At 34.5% G+C, this 20,800-nt stretch overlaps 1 protein-coding gene across 1 annotated transcript; it reads left to right on the top strand.

The window, feature by feature from the left end:
- The first annotated feature begins 16,521 nt into the window (after positions 1 to 16,521).
- Positions 16,522 to 19,896, top strand: LOC140805419 (uncharacterized). The gene is made up of 4 exons (XM_073161691.1): positions 16,522 to 17,329; positions 17,450 to 18,183; positions 18,682 to 19,163; positions 19,296 to 19,896. The coding sequence occupies exons 1-4, from the start codon at positions 16,522 to 16,524 to the stop codon at positions 19,894 to 19,896; spliced, it is 2,625 nt and encodes an 874-aa protein (XP_073017792.1).
- The last annotated feature ends 904 nt before the right edge of the window (positions 19,897 to 20,800 follow it).

The following is a 20,800-nucleotide window of genomic DNA, read 5'->3' as shown; positions in this document are numbered from 1 at the left end:
AAGAATATCAAGAGTCATCTATTATTCCTTCGGATCTTTATTCTTCACATTTAATATTTGTTAAGTTGCATTAATTTAGGGGGAACATCGTTTAATTGTGACTGATATTTACGTTTCAAGTAATAAATAGAAGGAGATTTGTCTTTTCGATAAAACAATATGTCTACTGGACTTTGTCAAAAATGCTGGATATATTTCAGTACTTTATCACTTCAAGTAGATATTATCATAAAACGACAAACCCTCTTCTGAATTTTTAGCAACCTCTTTGGACAGCCCGCCTTTTATTTTTTTAAAAATTTTAAAATCATTGGTTTACCTGACACTCATCTTTTAACTTTTCAAAATCTCACCGTAAACATATTGACACGTGTCCCTATGTTTTCACTGATGGTTGTACATTTTGATTTTAACCTCCTCTTCTCTCTCTCATTTCATTTTTACGATTACAAATTGTTGCATACTTACTACTGCTTTCTCTCGAATTTTTCTCTATTACACAATCTACTTCGAATCCTCCTCACTTACAGAAAATGGATGGAGATTATACACTCAAAGCTTATCAAGTCAACTTTGCATCAACACTCACCATCAAGGATGAAAGCCTTGTCAAAATGTTCAAGGCAATTTTGAAATCTGGTCTTAGAAAATTTCTGGAAGCACCTGCAATCATTTACAAGACCACCCTCCTAGATTTCTATGCAAAATCAAATGTTGAGAATGGAAAGATCATATACTCTTAGGGAGATGCATCCATAACCATTGATGCTGACTTCTGGGATCAACATTCTTTCTTCCATTCTCAGATAATTTTGAATGTTCTGTTATTACTAAGGAGGAGATGTCTACTGCTCTTATCACATTCTCAGCTTATGCAGAGGAACTTTCTCGCTCTTGTTTTAAGAAGCTTCTGAAAATGGAGTACCAAGTACTCGCTGATATTGTTGCAAAGGCAATTCTAGTCAAGTCTGGCACTTTCGATAGATTTACCAAGGAAAATGTCCAAGTGATGATGGCCATCACTTCTGAAGTTAAAGTTGATTGGAGTCGCTTCTTGTTCAAAATCATTAAGGACATGATTTTAAGGAAGGGTACTGGTTTTGCTGTTCAAATCAGCAGATTGTTGAAGGATGCTGGTTTTTCGTTTACGTCGGAACAGGACGGATCATATGTCACCATGGCCGATGCTGACAACGTGCTTGATTTAAGGCCAAAACCAACCGTGGCATAATTTTTTTCCCTCAAAAAAGAGATTGGTGATTCTCAAACTGAGACTCAAGAACCTCAGAAGAAAGTCAAGAGGAAAATAGTTGTTGTCTTGACTGATTCAGATAAAACCGTATCTAAAGAATCTGCTGTCCCCACCAAAGCCTCACTCCCAGCCACTCCAACCAAACAGAAACCCCGAACCACCATTTGTATGAAGAAGACAGCAAAACTTAATGATCTTGATACTGTCCCGTTGAGACAAGTTTTTCCAACAGTCACCTCATCCAAACCAGCCCCTATCCCCTTTTCAAAACCCACAACCATTCCTACTGCAACTACTTCCACTACATCTCAAACCCTCAGACCCCCCACTGGAGTTGTCATTAGAGAACCTCTCGCAGGGTCTTCTTCTTTTAGACCCGTGCAACTTGCCTCCTCATCAGACAAAGGCAAAGGAAAACTCATTAAAGAACAAAAGATCTTGGTGCCAAGTCATCTGTTCAAACATCGTTTGATTTTCACCTGGATGAAATAAAAAATTCAGCCAGTGAGGATATGATATTCTTTGATGACTGGCTCAAGGTTCTAGTTTTCCACCCCATCACATATTTAAGAACTCCATGTTCTTACGCAAAAATGGTGAAAAATGATAAGCAAGTCTTTGCTTCTGCTAAGACCAAAAATGTGATTGAAGCTATTAAAAGAAGAAACTACATTCTTGATCAGCTAAAGCTTCAGAAGCTAGATTCTGTTTTGAAGATTCTAAAGTCTAATTTTGATTCCATGAATCCTATTGCTGCTCAAGATCAAAATGTGATTCAACTTTTGACTGCAAGATTGAGATTGCTGAATGAGCAACTTCTTGCTCAGGAACACGCTTTTGCACAGCCTTTGCAATACAAAGTAGGTTATTTTCCAGATATTCTCAAGTTAAAGTCATTTGAGGAAAAGACTACAGCTCCTTCTGAAGCTAAAGTCTCCAGTACTCCTGCATCTACGACATTGCCAACTAAATCTTCATCACTAATTTATGTTTATCACCTGGCTTCTTTTGATGAAGTAATTCAATCGATTGTTCATACTGCTACTGCACCAGAAGCATCTTAGGTTGTTGACGTGGTACTTCCAGAAGGAAACCCACAAGCTCAACCAGCAAAACAATCTATGAAAGAGTAAAATGCTGCTCCATCCTCTTCACTCCTAGATTTGGAAAAAATTTCTGCTGAACATCAAGCAGAAATGGAAGCTCTGTTGAATGTTCCATCTGAATCAAATCCAGCTGTTGAGACTCTGGAAACCACCAAAACAGCCCAACCAGAAGACAGTGCAGCACTTGAACAATCTATTGCTCCTGAAGGCACTTCTGCAGCACCAGCAACAGTTCTATCTACTGCTCAACCAGAAGATGTCCCTTCTACTGCACTGATTGTCCCTCCTTCTGGTTCAGCTGCTTATATTGTTCATATTGAAAACATAAAGCAGCGTCTTCAAGAAAGATATCCGTCCCCAGAAGAATAGTTTGATCTTGAATTTGAGATAGATGTTCTGAAAAGAAATCTTAACAATCTCTCAAAGATAATAAAACAGTTGTATCATGAACATGCTGGTGAAGTAAGTGGTGCCAAAGTCTTCCGTGACCGCATCTCTAAAGAAGTCACTTGCACGACAGAATCTTTGTCCAAGTTTCATGTTGAAACTAGTATCTTCAGGCAATCCGTTTTCACAAGTCAGAGTAACATCTTGCTCAGTCAAGCTGAGATAACCAAAACTCTCTCCGACCATGATTCCTCTATTCTCTCAGTATCCAACAATGTTGCAGCTATGGATTCGAAACTCGAACTTATTGATGCCAAGGTTGAGTCCCAATCTCAATCTCTTCATGCTCTTAATGAACGATTTTACAATCAAGCACCATATATGAAGATGCTAATAATGGAATTCATACTCTTACTGGCCGGGTGAATGACTTGATCACTCGAATTCTGGCTAGTGATGCCAAAAAAATGGAATCAGAAGGCAGAACTGGATAAGGTAGAACTGGAGATGGCAAACATCTTGAAGAGTCATCTTTCATAAATGAAGATCCTCAAAACGAGGAAATTTTTTTCAGAGACATTGGCACTGACGATTAAACGCTTTTTGTTTATTTACTTATCGATTATCTTGTTATAAACTCTATCTGATTTATGTTATAACTGTTATTATTTATCTTAACTAACATCTAGGTTTTGACCTCATCACAAAGGAGAAAATTGTTAGACTTAATTAAATTGTGGTGATGAGAGACAAAACCAGTAGGTAGTGATAGAAAAAACAGAAGACAATATAAATAGCAGAAGCCTCGTATCGCTAAAATAGAAGCAATACTTATCGAGTACTTAAAGGCTAGCAAAAACAGAAGCAGAACGTAGCTTAAGCAGAAGCAGAACTTAATGACTTCCGTTTGAACGTTACAAGTCTTACTGTTACCGTTACCTTACATAGTACTAGTGTTAATTATACCATTTAATGTTGTATGAAGTCATTTAACACACCTTACTAGTTTTGGTATAAAACAAAGACTGATTATTCTGAAGCTTTCTGCAGGACCATTTTTCAGTAATAAATCTGATTCACTCAGAGTCAAAGAAACCGCTTTATTTATAGACGTTGGATTCAAGGTTTCTATATATTGAAGGATCAATCCAATATAAAAAAAACAAAGATTATTATTATCAAGGAACACACTCTCTACCAACGTTGTTTTGAGCAATGAAAAACTACTATTTATCTTCAAGCTCAATATACAGAAAAACAACACACTCTTTACTGCAGATTTCTGATCTTCTAAGATCATCTTGTAATGCTGTTTTTTTATCTCTTCACAAGCTATTCACCTTATTACATCTTATTGAGAATAGTTTGTAATCTGGAAAAGAGTATTTTCCAGAACTTGTTATATTCATTATATTGTGTTGTGAAACTAAGAGTTTCAGTAGGCGGAGGGTAAGTCATACTGAAGTGGGTGTGTACAATAGTTGTACTGTAAAAATCAAAGTCTTTTACTGATACCTTCTAAAAACAGAAGAAGGGGAGACGTAGAAGATTTTATCTTCGAACTTTCAGAAACAACTACTATCTAATGCCTATTGTTTTATTGTTTTCACCTCAAACCATCATATCGTTCCGCACAAGTTATTGTGATCTGCTGGAAATATATTCGAACAAGATAAGCTATAATCTATAACATGATTCTAGCACCTTTGCAAAAACATCCAACAAAGGAACGAGTTTATTAACCCCCCCTCTAAACTCTAAATCGATCTCCAACACACTATTTTTAAGTCTTCTTTGAAAGTTTAATGATTTTTGGACTTGTATTTTAATTGTTATTAATTAATAAATTTTAATCAAAACATTTCAGTACAATTTTTTTATAAAAATGAATTTTCAAAGCTTGAAAGGCCTACTACCAGTCTTAAACAATGTAAAATCATTCAAATTATATTTTTTTGAATTATCTTCGCTTGAGATCGACAACTGAGGTCATTTAGTAAGCTAAATAGGTAAAGTTTAATACCGATTTCTTTAATTATGGCCCTTTATGCCTTTGACATGGAATTTACAGTAAAATTTCATAAATTAACGAATTATTGTTATATATTTCATCATATTGTGTATGTCAATTTTTTTAATCGTATTTTTCAACATGTTTGATTTTGGTAACATTATTGGATACTGATCGGTTAGTGACTGAATGAATGAGCTACTAAATTATTAGTGTGTGGACAAGGGTCAATGTATCATATTGCTAGCCCACTGCACAACGTGACTTTAGTCAGGAAATATGAGTCACCTTGGCTCGTAATGGTCGATTGTACGGATACTACTTTAGTATGTGGGAAAAAGTCTTACATCGAATTTTGGTGAGACTCATCAATTTAGCCCTCAATATTCACTTGAGAATATTGAACGACCATTGCATTTCACATAACATGATTTGTCGTAATGATATTGTAACGACCCCGAAAATTTTAAGGTCCACGCGAACCACATGCATGCAAGCTATTAAATTCTCTTGTATTTTAATTAAATGTTTTAATTGCATGGATTAATTATGTGGTGCATATTGAGATGTTTAAAATATATTTTTCTACATGGTTGTATTAAAATGTATATTTAAAGGTTATTCGAGTTGCGATCAAGGAACGGAGACCGAGGGCTGAAAATAGAAAATGTTTTTATTAAATAATTGTTTTTAATTATTTAAAATATAATTGATGCTTTTTCATATTTTTTAAAATAATGGGTTTTGAGGTGGTTTTGTACGCCGGGACGTAAATTTTATCGGTGTTGGTTTTTCAACAAAAAATTGAAGCCTTCAAGGAAAAAATCAAGCCAAGGATCTTCGTGTCGTCGTTCTTCAATCATCAACGAATAATAGTGCGTTAAATACACAAAGGCACGCCTTAACTTTCTTTCAAATATCTTTCACACCATATTATGTGTATTTAATTATCCTTGCTGAAAAACATGATACACATATTTAATTTTCGTTTTTTTTCATGCCATGGCCAAAAACTCATGATTTTATGATTCAAAACTTGTGTTAATGATGCATAAAGGGGCTGCCATCATAGGGCTATGGGAAGGGATGTTTTTCCACACGTTTAAGGGCAACTAAGAGTGTGTTTAAGGGCTGGAAAAAATAGGGAAGGAATAGGAAAGAAAATAGACTCTTTGTAAGCTTGGACTCTTTGGCTAGGGCTCCCTAGAGCATGCGGCTTCTAGCTGCTGTTATGGGCACGTTCAAGGGCTTAAGAGGTGCGAGCCATGGTCTTAAATAGGATGCACGAGGGCTGGTTCAAAGGTCAATGGGCTGGACGCAAGGGCATGGTCGGGTAGGGCATGTAGGTGGCGGGTTGAGTGGCTGAGGCTCATAGGGTTGTTAGGCTCTATCCAGCAGCATGTTGTGGGTTCAGTCAAGGTCCTAGGAAGGGGTCGTAGGGGCTGATCGAGTCGCTTGAGGGCTAGGATAAAAAATTACAAGGCTAGGATAGCTAGGGTTTTCAAAGGAATAAGAGCAAAATTTCAGTAGGTATCCTAGGCTATTCATGGTTTCTAATTGGCTTAATTTGAGTTGAAAAATGTTTATTTATGGTTTAAGAAGCTTTGGTTCAAGTTTGGTTAAGTTTCGAGTCCATACGAGTCAAAATCGGGATGTACGTCTAAGTTTTAAAAAACGATTTGGGAAATTAGTCGAGGGCATAATTTTACATCTAAGAAATATTTATGGGAGTGTTTTGAGGTATTAGGATAAGTTTGGGACGATTTGGGACGTCGTTCCGAGGTCTAAGGATAAATACGAAAAATTATGCTTCTAGGGGTAAAACGGTAATTTTACACCTAAAAATTAGTAAATGTCATGGCAATGTCTTGAATGCTATTTTATATGCTAATACGATTATTTCAAATGTTTATATGTTAAAATATGATTTTTAGATTTTCATGGATTTTTATGGTTTAATTATGGACATTTAAAAGAAATGTCGCATGTTTGGTTTAAAAGAAAAAAACGTTATATGCATGTTTAAATTTTATAAAGTGATGAGAATATGAAACGTTGAAGAAAGTGAAGTAATTGTGACTAATATAATGATATGTTGGAGATATCGTGAAGGTTATGGTCTAGTGGGAGCTCGACGATCGTATTTCCTTGGATACAGATACAAATATGTATATGATGATATGTTAATACGTAAGGCCGAGGCCCAGTTGAGTGGTGAGAGTGTTGTTGGTGTCCTCACCGCTCAGTATTATAGTTACATGTAGGTGGATCGATCGCACAATACGTAGACGTAGATGAACACGAAAGTCACAATTAACGTTCTGAATTCAACGAAAGGAAAAAAGAATACGTATATGTTGATAATAATATGAATATGAATATGAATATGAATATGAATATGTTGAAGATGATATGAAAAATATTTATGGAAATGTTTATGTTTTGAAGTTTATGTATGTCATGAAAATGGTATTTTTACGTAAAAAGTATTTTTCACTGTTGCTTGTGGTTTTATACATATTATTTGGTATCAAGAATATCATGTGTTGAGTCTTTAGACTCACTAGGTTGTGATTGTGAAACGTCTGCCCATTTTATTGCTTTAAAAGTACTAGAATTTTTTTTTTCCTAACTTAAATTTTCGGCCAACATAAATAACACATGAAAATATAAAATATTTTCCCCACTTTAAAATAAACGTCGACCAACTAGCATTTAAAAATTCAAGTGAAATAGTCGCAAATTAAAATCGTCTACTGTTTTACCAAACCTAAAACGAAATAATTTGAAAAGTAAAGTCCATACTAAACCTCTCAAAAATCTCTCAAAAGCATAAATAAATAATCTTAAAATCTTCAATTTAAATCATAAAGCATAATGCGGAAAATGAAGCGCTGGTCCTCGGGTTGTGTGCACCTTTAGTCCAGTAGAATCATCCGTCAAGAACCCCATCAATACCACCTACATCCATCACACCTAGTGAGTCTAAAGACTCAACACACCATAATCTTTATAACGAGTAATACGTAATAAAATCACATGCAACAGTGAAAATACTTTTAAGTAAAAATAACATTTCATGACATGCATAAACTTTAACATTATCCTCAACATGACATAAATCCTTTAAACATGATCATTTACATTTTCCTTTTATCCTTTGTTGAATTCAGATCATTAATTGTGACTTATCCTCAATCCTCAAAAGTCGATGGATCCATCTACATGTAACCACAGTACTAGGCGGCGGGGGACACCAGCGACACTCTCACCGGTCAACTGGGCCCTGGCCAAGCATTATCGAATAGAAATACGATCGTCGGGGCTCCATCTGGGGCCTTTTCCCATAAATGGGCTCCCTCTGGGGCCTTTTCCCCTCACGACATTCCCATTCTTACGTTAATCCTCATATCCTCTGTTCGTAATAATGGAAACACGATCGTCGGGCTCCCACTGGGACAATCACCCTCACAATATTGCCATTATTAACGAACTAGTCACAATCACTTCACTTTCTTCAACGTTTTTCATTCGCATCACTTTATAAAATCATGAACTATAATTACGTTTTTCATTTTGAAACCAAGCATGCAACATGTATTTTAAATGTCTTTTTCAAAATCATAAAAATCCTTTAGGCATTTAAAAACCATAATTAAATCATGAGAAATTCATAAACATTTAAAAATAGCATAATTAACGTGAAAACAGCATTTCGGGCACTGCCATGACCTTTACTAATTTCCCGGCGTAAAAAGACCGTTTTACCCCTGGACTCGACAATTTACACATTCGAATATTTTCTTGATTTCGTGACTCTAAATGTCCCAAATAATTATTTAAGCTTATGTGAATTTTTCCATAATTTTATTTAGCTTAATTCGATGACTTTTAAATTTATATTTAAATATAACGTATTAATGCGTTTTAATCCCGAAAAATCCCAAACCTCAACATAAAATTCCTAAATCAGAAACTTAGACTTATACTAATTATTTAAGCTTAAATCTAATTTTTCATGATTTTATGAAGCTTAAAACTAGACTTTTCAATTAACTCGTTAATTAGCGTTTCGTGCGGCGATTAAATTCCGAATAAATCCAAAACTCGTTATTTTGATCCCAAATTTTTAACATAACCTTTTTAATATTTATTCTACCCTCCCAAATCATTAGCCACTCCCGTGGACCCTTAGATTCAATTTTTGTTATTAAATTCGAACTAATGACACCTAATCGAAACCACCGAGCCATCTCCCGATTCACCCGAGCCACCTCAAACCAAAACCTAGCCAACCCATCTAGGTACCCTACTGTGCAAGCCCAGCCCAAAATCATGACCATGACCCATTCAAAACACCTACAGAAACTCACCCAAAATCTGCATGTGTGTGAGCGTGAGACCCATTGAACCATAGGACTCCTATCTAGTCTAGGACTCATCCAGCCCTCAACCACCGAGCCCACCTCACCCTAGAAATCCCTGGACAATGCCCATCCCCTGCCCAGACCAACCCAGACCCTTGAACCCGAGCAGCGAAACCCATGAACTTCTGCACAACAAACCTGCGCACATGGCTTTCCTCACGGTTTTCTTGAACCAGCAACCGACCAAGCTGTCCCAGCCCCTGACCAGACCCTTATTCACCCTCATAGGACCCTAAAGAGTCGACCTAGCCCAGCCCTCAACCAAGCCCAAAGCCCCTGCAACTTTCGGTCCTCTTCTCAGAATTCTGCGCATCTTGGGGGAGAGTCCCACTTCACGTGGACTCTTCCCCAACCCATGGCTCGACCCCTATCCCTCCTAGGACTCTCCATAGGACCTAACCATGACCCCTAGGACACAACCACCAAGCCTGGTCGAGCCACTCACCCCCATGCACCAATTTTCCTTCAACCGAACACAAATGCTACAATAATAAACAAATGGGTTCCAGCTTTGTTCTAATCACGTGTGCAGCTTATTAGTGTGGTTTAGAACTCTATAAAACATGTAAAAACATCCCCTTTTAATTCCTAATCATGACAGCCCCTTAGGTACATGAATTTCATGATTTTTGGATCAAAACACATGCTTTAAAAATCACCTATGCTTGAAAAACGAAAATATATCCAAGTGCTCCTTGTTTTTCATGCAAAACAATTTTAAATAATTACTATGGTGTGAAAGATGAGAAAATGAAGAAATATGGCGTGCCTTTGCGTTTTATACGCTAGAATAAACGTTGACGACGAAGAACGGGAGACGACTTTGGCTAGATCTTGCTTGCCCTTCGAAAATTCTCCTTGGATAATATACATGTGTGCCGTGTGTGTGTAGGGTGTTGTGGGGAGAGTTTTTGACTTTTAAAATTGAGTGGCCGTGTGTTTGTTTGTATGGTGAAGGGTTTTAGGTGCTTTAGTAAATTATATACCAATTAAATTGCTAAGTAGGCTTTAGGCCTAGCCAATTAAATTAAGCCCATTAGCACTAATTAGGATTTAATAAAATGATAGCAAAGTTTTCCTTTAAAAAAAATGTGAATTTATTAGCCGGGTTGCTCGAAAGCTCGTATTTTATTTGAAAATCCAATACCGATAAAAATTACGTTCCGGCGTATAAAATCACCTCAAAACCCCTTATTTTTAAAAAATAATAAAAAGCATCTCCCAACCTTTAAATAATTAAAAACAACTATTTAATAAAAATCATTTTCTATTTTTCAGCCCCCGGTCTCCGTTCCTCGATCGCAACTCGAATAACCTTTAAAAATATATTTTAATGCAACAATGTAGAAAAATATATTTTAAACATGCAAATATGCACCACATAATTAAATAATGCAATTAAAACATTTAATTAGAATACAAAAGAATTTAATAATTGCGCGCATGTGGTTTACGTGAACTTTAAAATTTTCAGGGCGTTACAGATTGATTCAGGTTTTTATGATAATAATGTTAATGGAGATCTTGATGGTTGATTTTGCTGGACTGAAAGTGCACATAACCTGAGGACCGATGCTAGTTTTCCGCACTAGTTTATGATTTATGATTTTAAATTATCTTAAGGATATTTTATGACTTTTATCATAATTATGAGTGATTTTTGAGAGGTTATAGTATGGGCTATACTTTTCAAATAATGTTTTTTGGTTTGATAAAATAGTTGGTTGTTTTACTTTTAAAATTGTTCCAAAATATTTCATGCATGTAAATATGCATGGTTCGGTCGATGCTATGAAAGGTTTAAAAAAAAATCTAGCATGTTTTAAGAAAACGAATAACAGACATTTCAGATATGATACTACTGATACATGTCATAATCTCATATTGAAATATTCTATTGATATATTATCGTTTGACATGTTATAGCTGCAGGATTTTACAATTTTTGATTTGAAAGCTAACAAGATACTAGCGTCCAAGACGAACAACAAAATTCCCCGAAAATATGTTAAAATAATAAAACGTTGTGGTTTTTAGTAGTTATTATTAATTTAGCATATTGGATTTTGGCATTTATTTTGATTTAATAATTGGTGATTAGATTTATGATATTTATTTACTTTTTTTTTTCTGTATGTATTTTTGTTGTTGATTTATAGATTTATTATTTGGCGTTCGTGTATATATAATTTTTAAAATGTACATATTCTTATGATCAAACTCAATAATTTTATGTATTTTAAAAATATACCTAGCTAGTCTCTTAAATTAAAATATTAAATATTATAAATCGGTACTTAAGTTTTATTTGTCCTTTTAAGTTTTTTATTTTCAATTTAATGGATAGAAAGACATGAAGAAAAAATCTTATTTTGGTTAACCATAAATTAATTGGAAAGAATTTCCTTATATTATTCAAAATATAATAAGGAAATAATCGATTAATTAAATATTGTAAGATTTTTTCTACATGTATGAAGCTAAATAAGGTGTGTAGCATATATATAGTGATGTAAAGAATTCGAAGCCAAAAATTTGTGATCTTTGTTCTTTAATATTACAACTTATTAATATCTAAATACTTAAAAAATATAAATATATTAAGTTATACACACAAACGATATGTTCGCTTAAAAAAGATTAAAAAAATTATATGAAATAGAAGAATCATATTTCGTTTATGAAAAATAAATATGTTTAATGACATTCAAAATGAAAAATACAAATCTTTATTGATTATTCTTGCAACCGCACTCCGATCATCGTCGTTGATATATTCATGCAAAATGGCAATCACCAGGAGCTGCAAAACATTAGCATAAAAAAAAATAGTTTATCTTGGAAGTTTTATTATATTGTATATGCTAATATATGCTAATTTATACAATAGAATTTAATATATACTGAATTCTATTAAAAAAAAAAAACTTAACATCAGTTCAAGAATTTTCCAATCAACTTACACAAAAATTTTGTACAAATACTATATATACTAATTACCAATATACACACACACACACACACACACACACACACACACACACACACACACACACACTAGAACCCATTAAAATAAATTTAATAAAACTATTATTATCCAAATATTTTTAATAAAGCTATTCAATTTAAAGATTTTTCAAATTTTTTTACATAACAATGTAAAATGTATGCAATATTATAATTATTTTTAAATCTTAAGAAATAGAGAGAAATTTGTTTTCTTACATGGATCTCCAAGTACTGTCATACCAAGTCCCGTCACACAGTCGCCCGTCATACGATAATAGGAATTGAGAACGAACGATGCATGGAACTGCACTGTGTTGGGCTCATAGCACTTACCTCTTGGCCTAATCGGGTTACAATTTACAATTGAGGCACACGCAAAATCCATAAATTGTAGCAATTCACGTTCGGAGACATCGAAAAACACCACGCACCATCTACCTGACTGAAATAAAAATTTAAAATAATTATTTTTATGAAGACAATTGAATGAAAATCATTGGGTTTTAATCTTGTTTATCGGGTAACTTGAATTTATGACATTAATAATCAAGAATTTTATACATATCTAATGTGGAATTGGTGTATTCAATGTAAGAAATATTCATTAAAAAATAGCAACTTACTGTCCCTTGGGCATGACATCTTGGTGCAACAACCGCAAAAAAGATTGAAACAAAGAGCAAATAGATATTTAACTTTGTCATTTTTTTTATCAAGTTTCGTTATGTAAAATATTGCGAGTTATATAGATTTAAAATAGATGTGAAATTATCGAAATAAATCTTTTCAAAAGGTAAGTCCTAAATAAAATAATATTGTATTTCGATAAATATGGTATTTACTTTAACAATGAATACATTTATAATATTAAAACAACTATTCGTAAATATTTTTAAAATTTATTCCTAGATGATAATTATATATCAATAAATTTTTACTTTAGTTAATCTTGATTACAGAATCTCATACGCGTATTGATTTTTGAAAAGTTACATACCTTATTATATATAAAATATGATCGATTACATTACAAAATTAGAAACATTAATTAGTCAATAATTAATAAAATAAATCTTTACTTTAGTTAATCTTGATTACAAAATCTCATACGAGTATTGACTTTTGAAAAGTTGCATACCTTACTATATATAAACTATGATCGGTTACATTAAAAAATTGGAAACACGAATTAGTCAATAATTACAAAAATAAATTTTAGGTGAGATTTTCAACAAAATTATTTCCTTTTATTGGAATGAGATCATAAAAAAGAAAAATTATATTTTCCCTAACTTCGGAAAATATAATTAAAGGAGAGATATTGTATGGTGAATAAGAATTTTGGTATCTGCTTTTGGATATTAAGATAATTGATACCATAATGAGGATAAGTGTGACATCCTAAAAACAAAGGTGCATAAATTAAAGTTTATTAGTATAAATTTATTAATTTCATTATTTTTTCGGTACAAATTTTATTTGTCCAAAATATCTAGAAATACATTAAAATACATCACAATACACTTAAAAATTCATCAAGCACTATGAGGTTCTCATTCCAAAATCAAATACCCAAAATATAATAAAATATTATATTTGAGCTCAACATATATGTTAAGCAATTAATTACAATAATTATTAAATTCAATATAAGATAATTAGGTTCAATAATTAGATACACGAATATAATAATATTAAATTTGGATAAACATGAGATTTTTTTCTATTTAATAAATAAATAAATAATAATAATAATAATAAATAATCGGGATAAATGTGAACGTACTCGGCTATATATACTGCACTTGTCCATTTCAATTCAAACAAAACCACCCGAGAAAGCAACTAGCCGAGAAGGAAAGAAAAGGAAAGGGGAGAAGAAAAGAAAAGGGAGAAAAGGGAGAGAAAAAAAACTATACCCTTTCCGAAAAATCCCAAAAAAATCACCAACTATTCACCTCATATCGTAAAGCAATATAGCACGGAAGGTGACGTAAAAGGATTGCTCAAAAACCAGAAAAATCAAACAAGAGATATTCCGCAACGGCAACGGTATACCGTATTCAAACTAGGTACTTTTCGCTCCTTTTTCTTATAGCTACACACCAAACTAGAGGTCGACTTTAATATGGAAGTTGTACCTCTTATTGCATAGATGAGATACATACCGGCCGTCACCCCAAAATATTACCGGAACTAACATTTCCGGAATGCCGGAGTACCTTAGTTAACCATACGACGATATTTAAATCTGGTATCGATCGGTTAGGAATTTGACAAACTTTCAACTAAAGAATTCAAGATCTTCAAAAGTTACACATGCTGGAAAAAAACGGGCCGCGTGTGGCCACCGGATGGTTCACCCGGCTCGTAAAAAGTGCTCAATTAGAGCCACCAATGTTAATTTATGAAATCTTCGTTTATCTATTATTCCATTGCATAACATTCATAACATTTAAATTGTTATGTCTATTATTTCATGCATAGTTATAATGAAGTGTTATTTTATTTAAAATCTATAAACTAATTTAAACTCACTAAGTCCTCAAAGACTTAACCCTCTGTTTCTTTTCGTCTATTGTAATTTCCAGACACAGGAACCCAAGAATTGGAACAGGAGGAAAATAACTGAAGCTGAAATAAGAGCATTTGAAAGTTGGAATGATCTGTTTATAAATAAATGTTAAACTTCCGCTGTAAAATAATTGTACATATTTGAAATAAGAATGTAAATATTTGTAGATAATCTTTAAATATGTTTATAAATAAATGTTAAACTTCCGCTGTAAAATAATTGTACATATTTGAAATAAGAATGTAAATATTTGTAGATAATCTTTAAATGATAGTTGAAAATATTTAAATTTTTATTTACACTCTCCTTTTAATAATAATAACGGTAAAAAATAAAAAAAATAGTAGTTCAATAAAGAAAGATTGTAGAAAATGTGGCACTTAGTAAGGGAATAATTATAAATTCCTAAACCGGGCGCCACAGAGGTGGTATCAGAGCCTAGGTTTCTTAGAACATAGAGACATGAGCCTAAGATTTATTATGTCATACATTAATCTTTATGTTGTCTTCATAATTGAAATGTTTTCCTTACAGGATGACGGAGTCTAGTGGGACATCAAGAAATAAACAAACTATAATCACACAAATGGAGGAAGAAATAACCAAATTAGGCAAAGAAAACTCGGATTTGAAATGCCTAGTGAACATGTATCGGGAGCATTTTGAAACCTTTGGAACAACTGAAACTTTTCATGGGTTTATTGAAGAACGTATGAGGGCTGATAATCTAGCATATCAGGGAGAATTAGGTCATGTACTGTATGAAAGAGACCGCACTCTTATATACTTACTAGACATGCATGAATTCTATGACAGAGGTTTGATTAGTTTTTTAAAAGGAGTATCACACCCTTTGATCCACATTGACCACTTAATCGTGCATGGGCGTGAACTGATTTATCAATCTATCCAAGGAATGGAACCTGGTGTTATCGGTCCATCTTACACCAATCAAGCTAATCAAACCACAACACCTCCTATCACAAACACATTTGAAACCGGAGGTAGTAGTATTCCAGAGTATGTACCAGCCCCTTTTGTAGACTATCCTGGAGTCATGAACACAATAATAGATCAAAACCCTTTTATGATAAAAAAATAATCTGTTGCAGTCACCGGAAGTTGAATTTCTTCCTGACCCTATGTGGGAAAACTTTGTGTTTGGAGTAGATGAATTTCTTCCAATGACTATCCTACCTGAAAGCGAAAGTGTTAATGAACTTAGTTATGAACCGGACCTAGTTGAACCCTATACCTCACTGCCAAATACGGATCAAAATGTTACCATGGAAACCACAGGCACAAATGAAGGCTCGAGCCACACGACCTTTATAGATCTCTCCGACGACGACTGTAGACAATGACTGTTTGACACTAATACATAACTAGTATTAATAATCATCATCTTTTTTAGGCATGATGATTATCAATGTCATCATTTTTTGTAGGCATGATGACCCAGTTTGCTTGTTTTGATTGTATTTTGCTTGGGTATTGTAAATATTTGAAACATGTCTTGTTTATAAATAAAACTGACTGTTTACCCTCTGACACAACTATGTACATTCATTGCAAGATATGTTCATATTTTATATTTATGTGTTTAGAATGACGTCTTCACAAAATAGTACTCAAGCCAGAATCGGACAAGACATCCCCCCTCAAGATGACCACAACTCGGCAACTGGTGTAAATTCCAGAAACGCTCAACACAATCCCCCCAAGAACAAAACATACAAAATATGTTTGAAATAATGCATCAATTTGTGCAGTTTTGTCAGCAAAATCAACCACGACCTCATGACCAAGCTCAAGAACATCACATTGAGGCAAATGATCGAGCTCTTGAGAGATTTTTGAGATTCAAACCGCCAAAGTTTGAAGGCAAACCAGATGCGTATCAAGCAGAATCTTGGCTAAGCAAAATTAGCAAAATATTCTCTATTCTCAATTATTCTGAAGAACAAAAGGTGAATTTTTCCACTTACTTATTTGAAGAAGCAGCTCATAATTGGTGGCGTACGGTTGAACATAAGTGGACAAAGAATCACACCCCAAAAACGTGGGAAAATTTTCTGCATGAGTTCGAATGTAAATATATAACTCAAGTTATATTAAATACACGAGAACGTGAATTTATGGATTTAGTCCAAGGTGACATGACCGTAGCTCAATATGAGGCAGAATTCCATCGTCTTATACATTATGCACCACACTACATGGAAGATGAGGTAAGAAAAACGAAAAAGTTTGTTCAAGGATTAAAGCTAGATATTCGTTGGGCAACATTGTCCACAGAAGTTGCCAGTTATGTCTCTACTGTTAATCAAGCTCTACGAGTGGAAGAAGACATCAAGGCACTTCTTAAAAAGGAGGAAGAAGAGAAAAAAATCAGGAAGCCCAACCTTTTTGAGGATAATAACCGGAAAAGAAAATTTGAAAAGAGAACACAGCCAGTCAGGCAAGGAGAAGCTGTCAAAGGAAAAGTTCCAAGAAACAACAATAAAAAGTGTGGATATTGCGGATTACCAAATCATGAAGAAGAGAAGTGCTGGAGAAAAGGTGGGAAATGTCTTATTTGCGGAAGTGAGCAACACCGTATTCAAGATTGTCCAAAAAGAACGTAGAAGACTCAACCCACAACCAAGCCAAAGATACCCGCTCGAGCCTATGCTTTCTTAGGAAACCAAGAGGAGGAAGTTGACCCCACTGCAGTCGTAGAAGGTACTGTTACAATATTATCCAGTTCTGCAAAAAAATTATTTGATCCAGGAGCTACTCATTCTTTTATCTCAAAAGTTTTTGTACGTAAATTACCATTGTTATCGGAACAGCTACCATATAACTTCAAAATTAGCTCACCTTTAGAGACAACAATGATTACTGACATCATTTACAAAAATTGTCCCTTAAACTTCCAAGAAAAAGAATATCTAGCAGATTTGATTGAATTACCTATCAAGAACTATGATATTATTCTTGGAATGGATTGGTTATTTAGACACCAAGCCCAGCTCAATTGCTACACAAAAGAAGTTTATCTTCAAACTTCTCATCCAATCATTTCCAAAGCTAACCCTACCATGGGGATAGTATCAACAACAGAAGCTAGGGCTATACTAAAAGACAACGGACAAGGATTTCTAGCTTATTTGATAAATAAGCCAAAATATCAACTCAAGATCTCAGAAATCTCAGTTGTACAAGAATTTCCGGAGGTTTTTCCTGAAGAGATCAATACTTTACCTCCTCAAAGAGACGTAGAATTTTCCATTGATCTAATACCTGGAGCACAACCCAGATCTAAAACTCCATACCGAATGGCACCTTCAGAATTAAAAGAATTAAAACTTCAATTACAAGAGCTCATGGACAAGAAATATGTCCGGCCTAGTACATCTCCTTGGGGCGCTCCTGTATTGTTTGTCAAAAAGAAAGATGGAACTCTAAGGATGTGCATTGATTATCGAGAGCTTAACAATGTTACCATAAAAAACAAATATCCTCTACCACATATCGAAGAATTATTTGATGTCTTACAAGGGTCTCAAGTATATTCAAAACTTGATTTGAGACAAGGATATTACCAATTGAGAATTAAAGAGGATGACATCTCCAAAACGGCTTTTAATACCCGTTATGGACACTATGAGTTTGTGGTAATGCCATTCGGATTAACCAATGCTCCTGCAGCTTTCATGGATATGATGCATCGGATATTTCAACCATTCTTGGACAAATTCGTTGTCATATTCATAGATGACATTTTGATATTTTCAAGAAGTCATGAGGAACATGCTCAACATCTACGATTGATTCTCAAAACTTTGAAAGAACATCAATTGTATGCCAAATTCAGTAAGTGTGAATTTTGGCTAGAAAAAGTGTCATTTCTTGGTCACTTTATCTCTAAGAAAGGACTGGAAGTAGATCCTGCAAAAATAGAAGCCATATCTCGCTGGAAACAGCCAACCAACATCACAGAAATTAGAAGTTTTCTCGGCTTAGCAGGATACTACCGAAGATTCATTAAAGATTTTGCGAAAATTGCTGTTCCCCTGACACGACTAACTCGCAAAGACAACCCTTTCTTGTGGAATGATGAGTGTGAGAAAAGTTTTTGCAAATTAAAAGAAATGCTTACTAGTGCACCTGTACTAGCTTTACCAGAAGGGACCGAAGGATTTGTGGTTTACACAGATGCCTCAAAAGAAGGCTTTGGATGTGTATTGATGCAAAACGATAAAGTTATTGCATATGCATCTAGAAAATTAAAGAGTCATGAGTTAAATTACCCCACTCATGATCTGGAATTAGGAGCAATAGTGTTTGCATTAGCAAAATGGAGACACTATTTGTACGGTTCCACTTTTGATATCTATACAGACCACAAAAGGTTGAAGTATTTATTTACTCAAAAAGAGCTGAACATGAGGCAAAGAAGATGGATTGAATTTTTGGAAGATTACGATTGTTCCATTCTTTATCAATCGGGTAAAGCTAATGTAGTGGCTGATGCTTTAAGTAGAAAGATTAGCATGGCTTGTTTGGAAATGAAAGAAGTAAGAGAATGGGTACACATCCATTCACGTGGGCACTTGGCCGGATTGAGAATCGAACCTGAATTTCATACCAGAATTAAGCAAAATCAAGAATTGGACCAAGAAGTTTCAAAACTCCGTACTGATGCCAATTTCGTCACCAATTCACAAGGGATACTATGCTATCAGGACCGTATTTGTGTGCCTAGCTCAATGAAAAAGGAAATAATGGAAAAATCACATCAGTCTCGGATCAGCATTCATCCAGGAGGATCTAGGATGTACCAAGAGATTAAAAAACACTTCTGGTGGAAAGGAATAAAACGAGATATTGCAGATTTCATTTCACAATGTCTATCTTGCCAAATGATAAAGGCTGAACTTCAAAGACCAGCAGGTCTTTTACAACCACTTCCTATACCAGAATGGAAATGGGATCAAATAACTATGGACTTTGTGATCGGATTACCCCAGCTCCCAGGAGGTTTTAATAGCATATGGGTGATCGTTGATCGCTTGACCAAGTCAGCACATTTCATACCCATAAGTCACAAATATGGGGTGGAAAAACTAGCTGAACTCTATTAGAAGGAAATTATACGATTACATGGTATCCCCACTACCATAGTATCTGATAGAGATCCGAAGTTTACATCAAGATTGTGGAAAAAACTTCAGGAATGCCTTGGTACCAAATTAAATTTTAGCACAGCAGCGCATCCGCAAACTGATGGTCAGTCTGAGCGAACCATTCAAATATTGGAAGACATGCTTCGCGCATGTGTACTGGATTTTGGGGCAAATTGGGAAAAACATTTGCCTCTAGTTGAATTTTCATACAACAATAGTTACCAATCCTCAATAAAAATGGCCATATATGAAGCATTATATGGAAGAAAATGTCGCTCTCCTCTTAACTGGGATATGAATGAATGGAGAGGCACAAAGAATGGAGAAGAACGAGCAATCCGGCCTGACATTATACAAGAAGCTATCGACAAAATACAACTTATCAGGCAACGAATACAAACAACTCAAAGTCGACAGAAGAGTTATGCAGATAAGAGGCGGAAAGATTTGAAATTTGAAGTCGGAGATTACGTATTACTAAAAGTATCACCAAGAAAAGGAATCAAGCATACTGGAAAGAAAGGAAAGTTGCATCCTCGGTTTATTGGACCTTTTGAAGTGATAGAACGAATAGGCACTGTGGCTTATCGTCTATCTCTACCCGAAAATGTCTCTGGTATACATAACGTATTCCACGTATCACAATTAAGGAAATACAAAGTAGACTCAGCCCAATTGATTGACCACCAACAGATAGATCTGGAAGAAAATCTCACGTATGAGGAACAACCTGTGAAGATTTTGTACCAAAGAATAAAGGAACTTCGTGGTCGACCAATTCAATTGATAAAAGTCTTATGGAGAAACCACAACATTGAAGAAGCAACGTGGGAAACAGAGAAAGATATGAGATGCCAATATC

This window comes from Primulina eburnea, chromosome 1 (genome assembly GCF_022965805.1).
Source record: "Primulina eburnea isolate SZY01 chromosome 1, ASM2296580v1, whole genome shotgun sequence".
NCBI lineage: Eukaryota > Viridiplantae > Streptophyta > Magnoliopsida > Lamiales > Gesneriaceae > Primulina > Primulina eburnea.
This window is presented reverse-complemented; position numbering and strand designations above follow the sequence as displayed.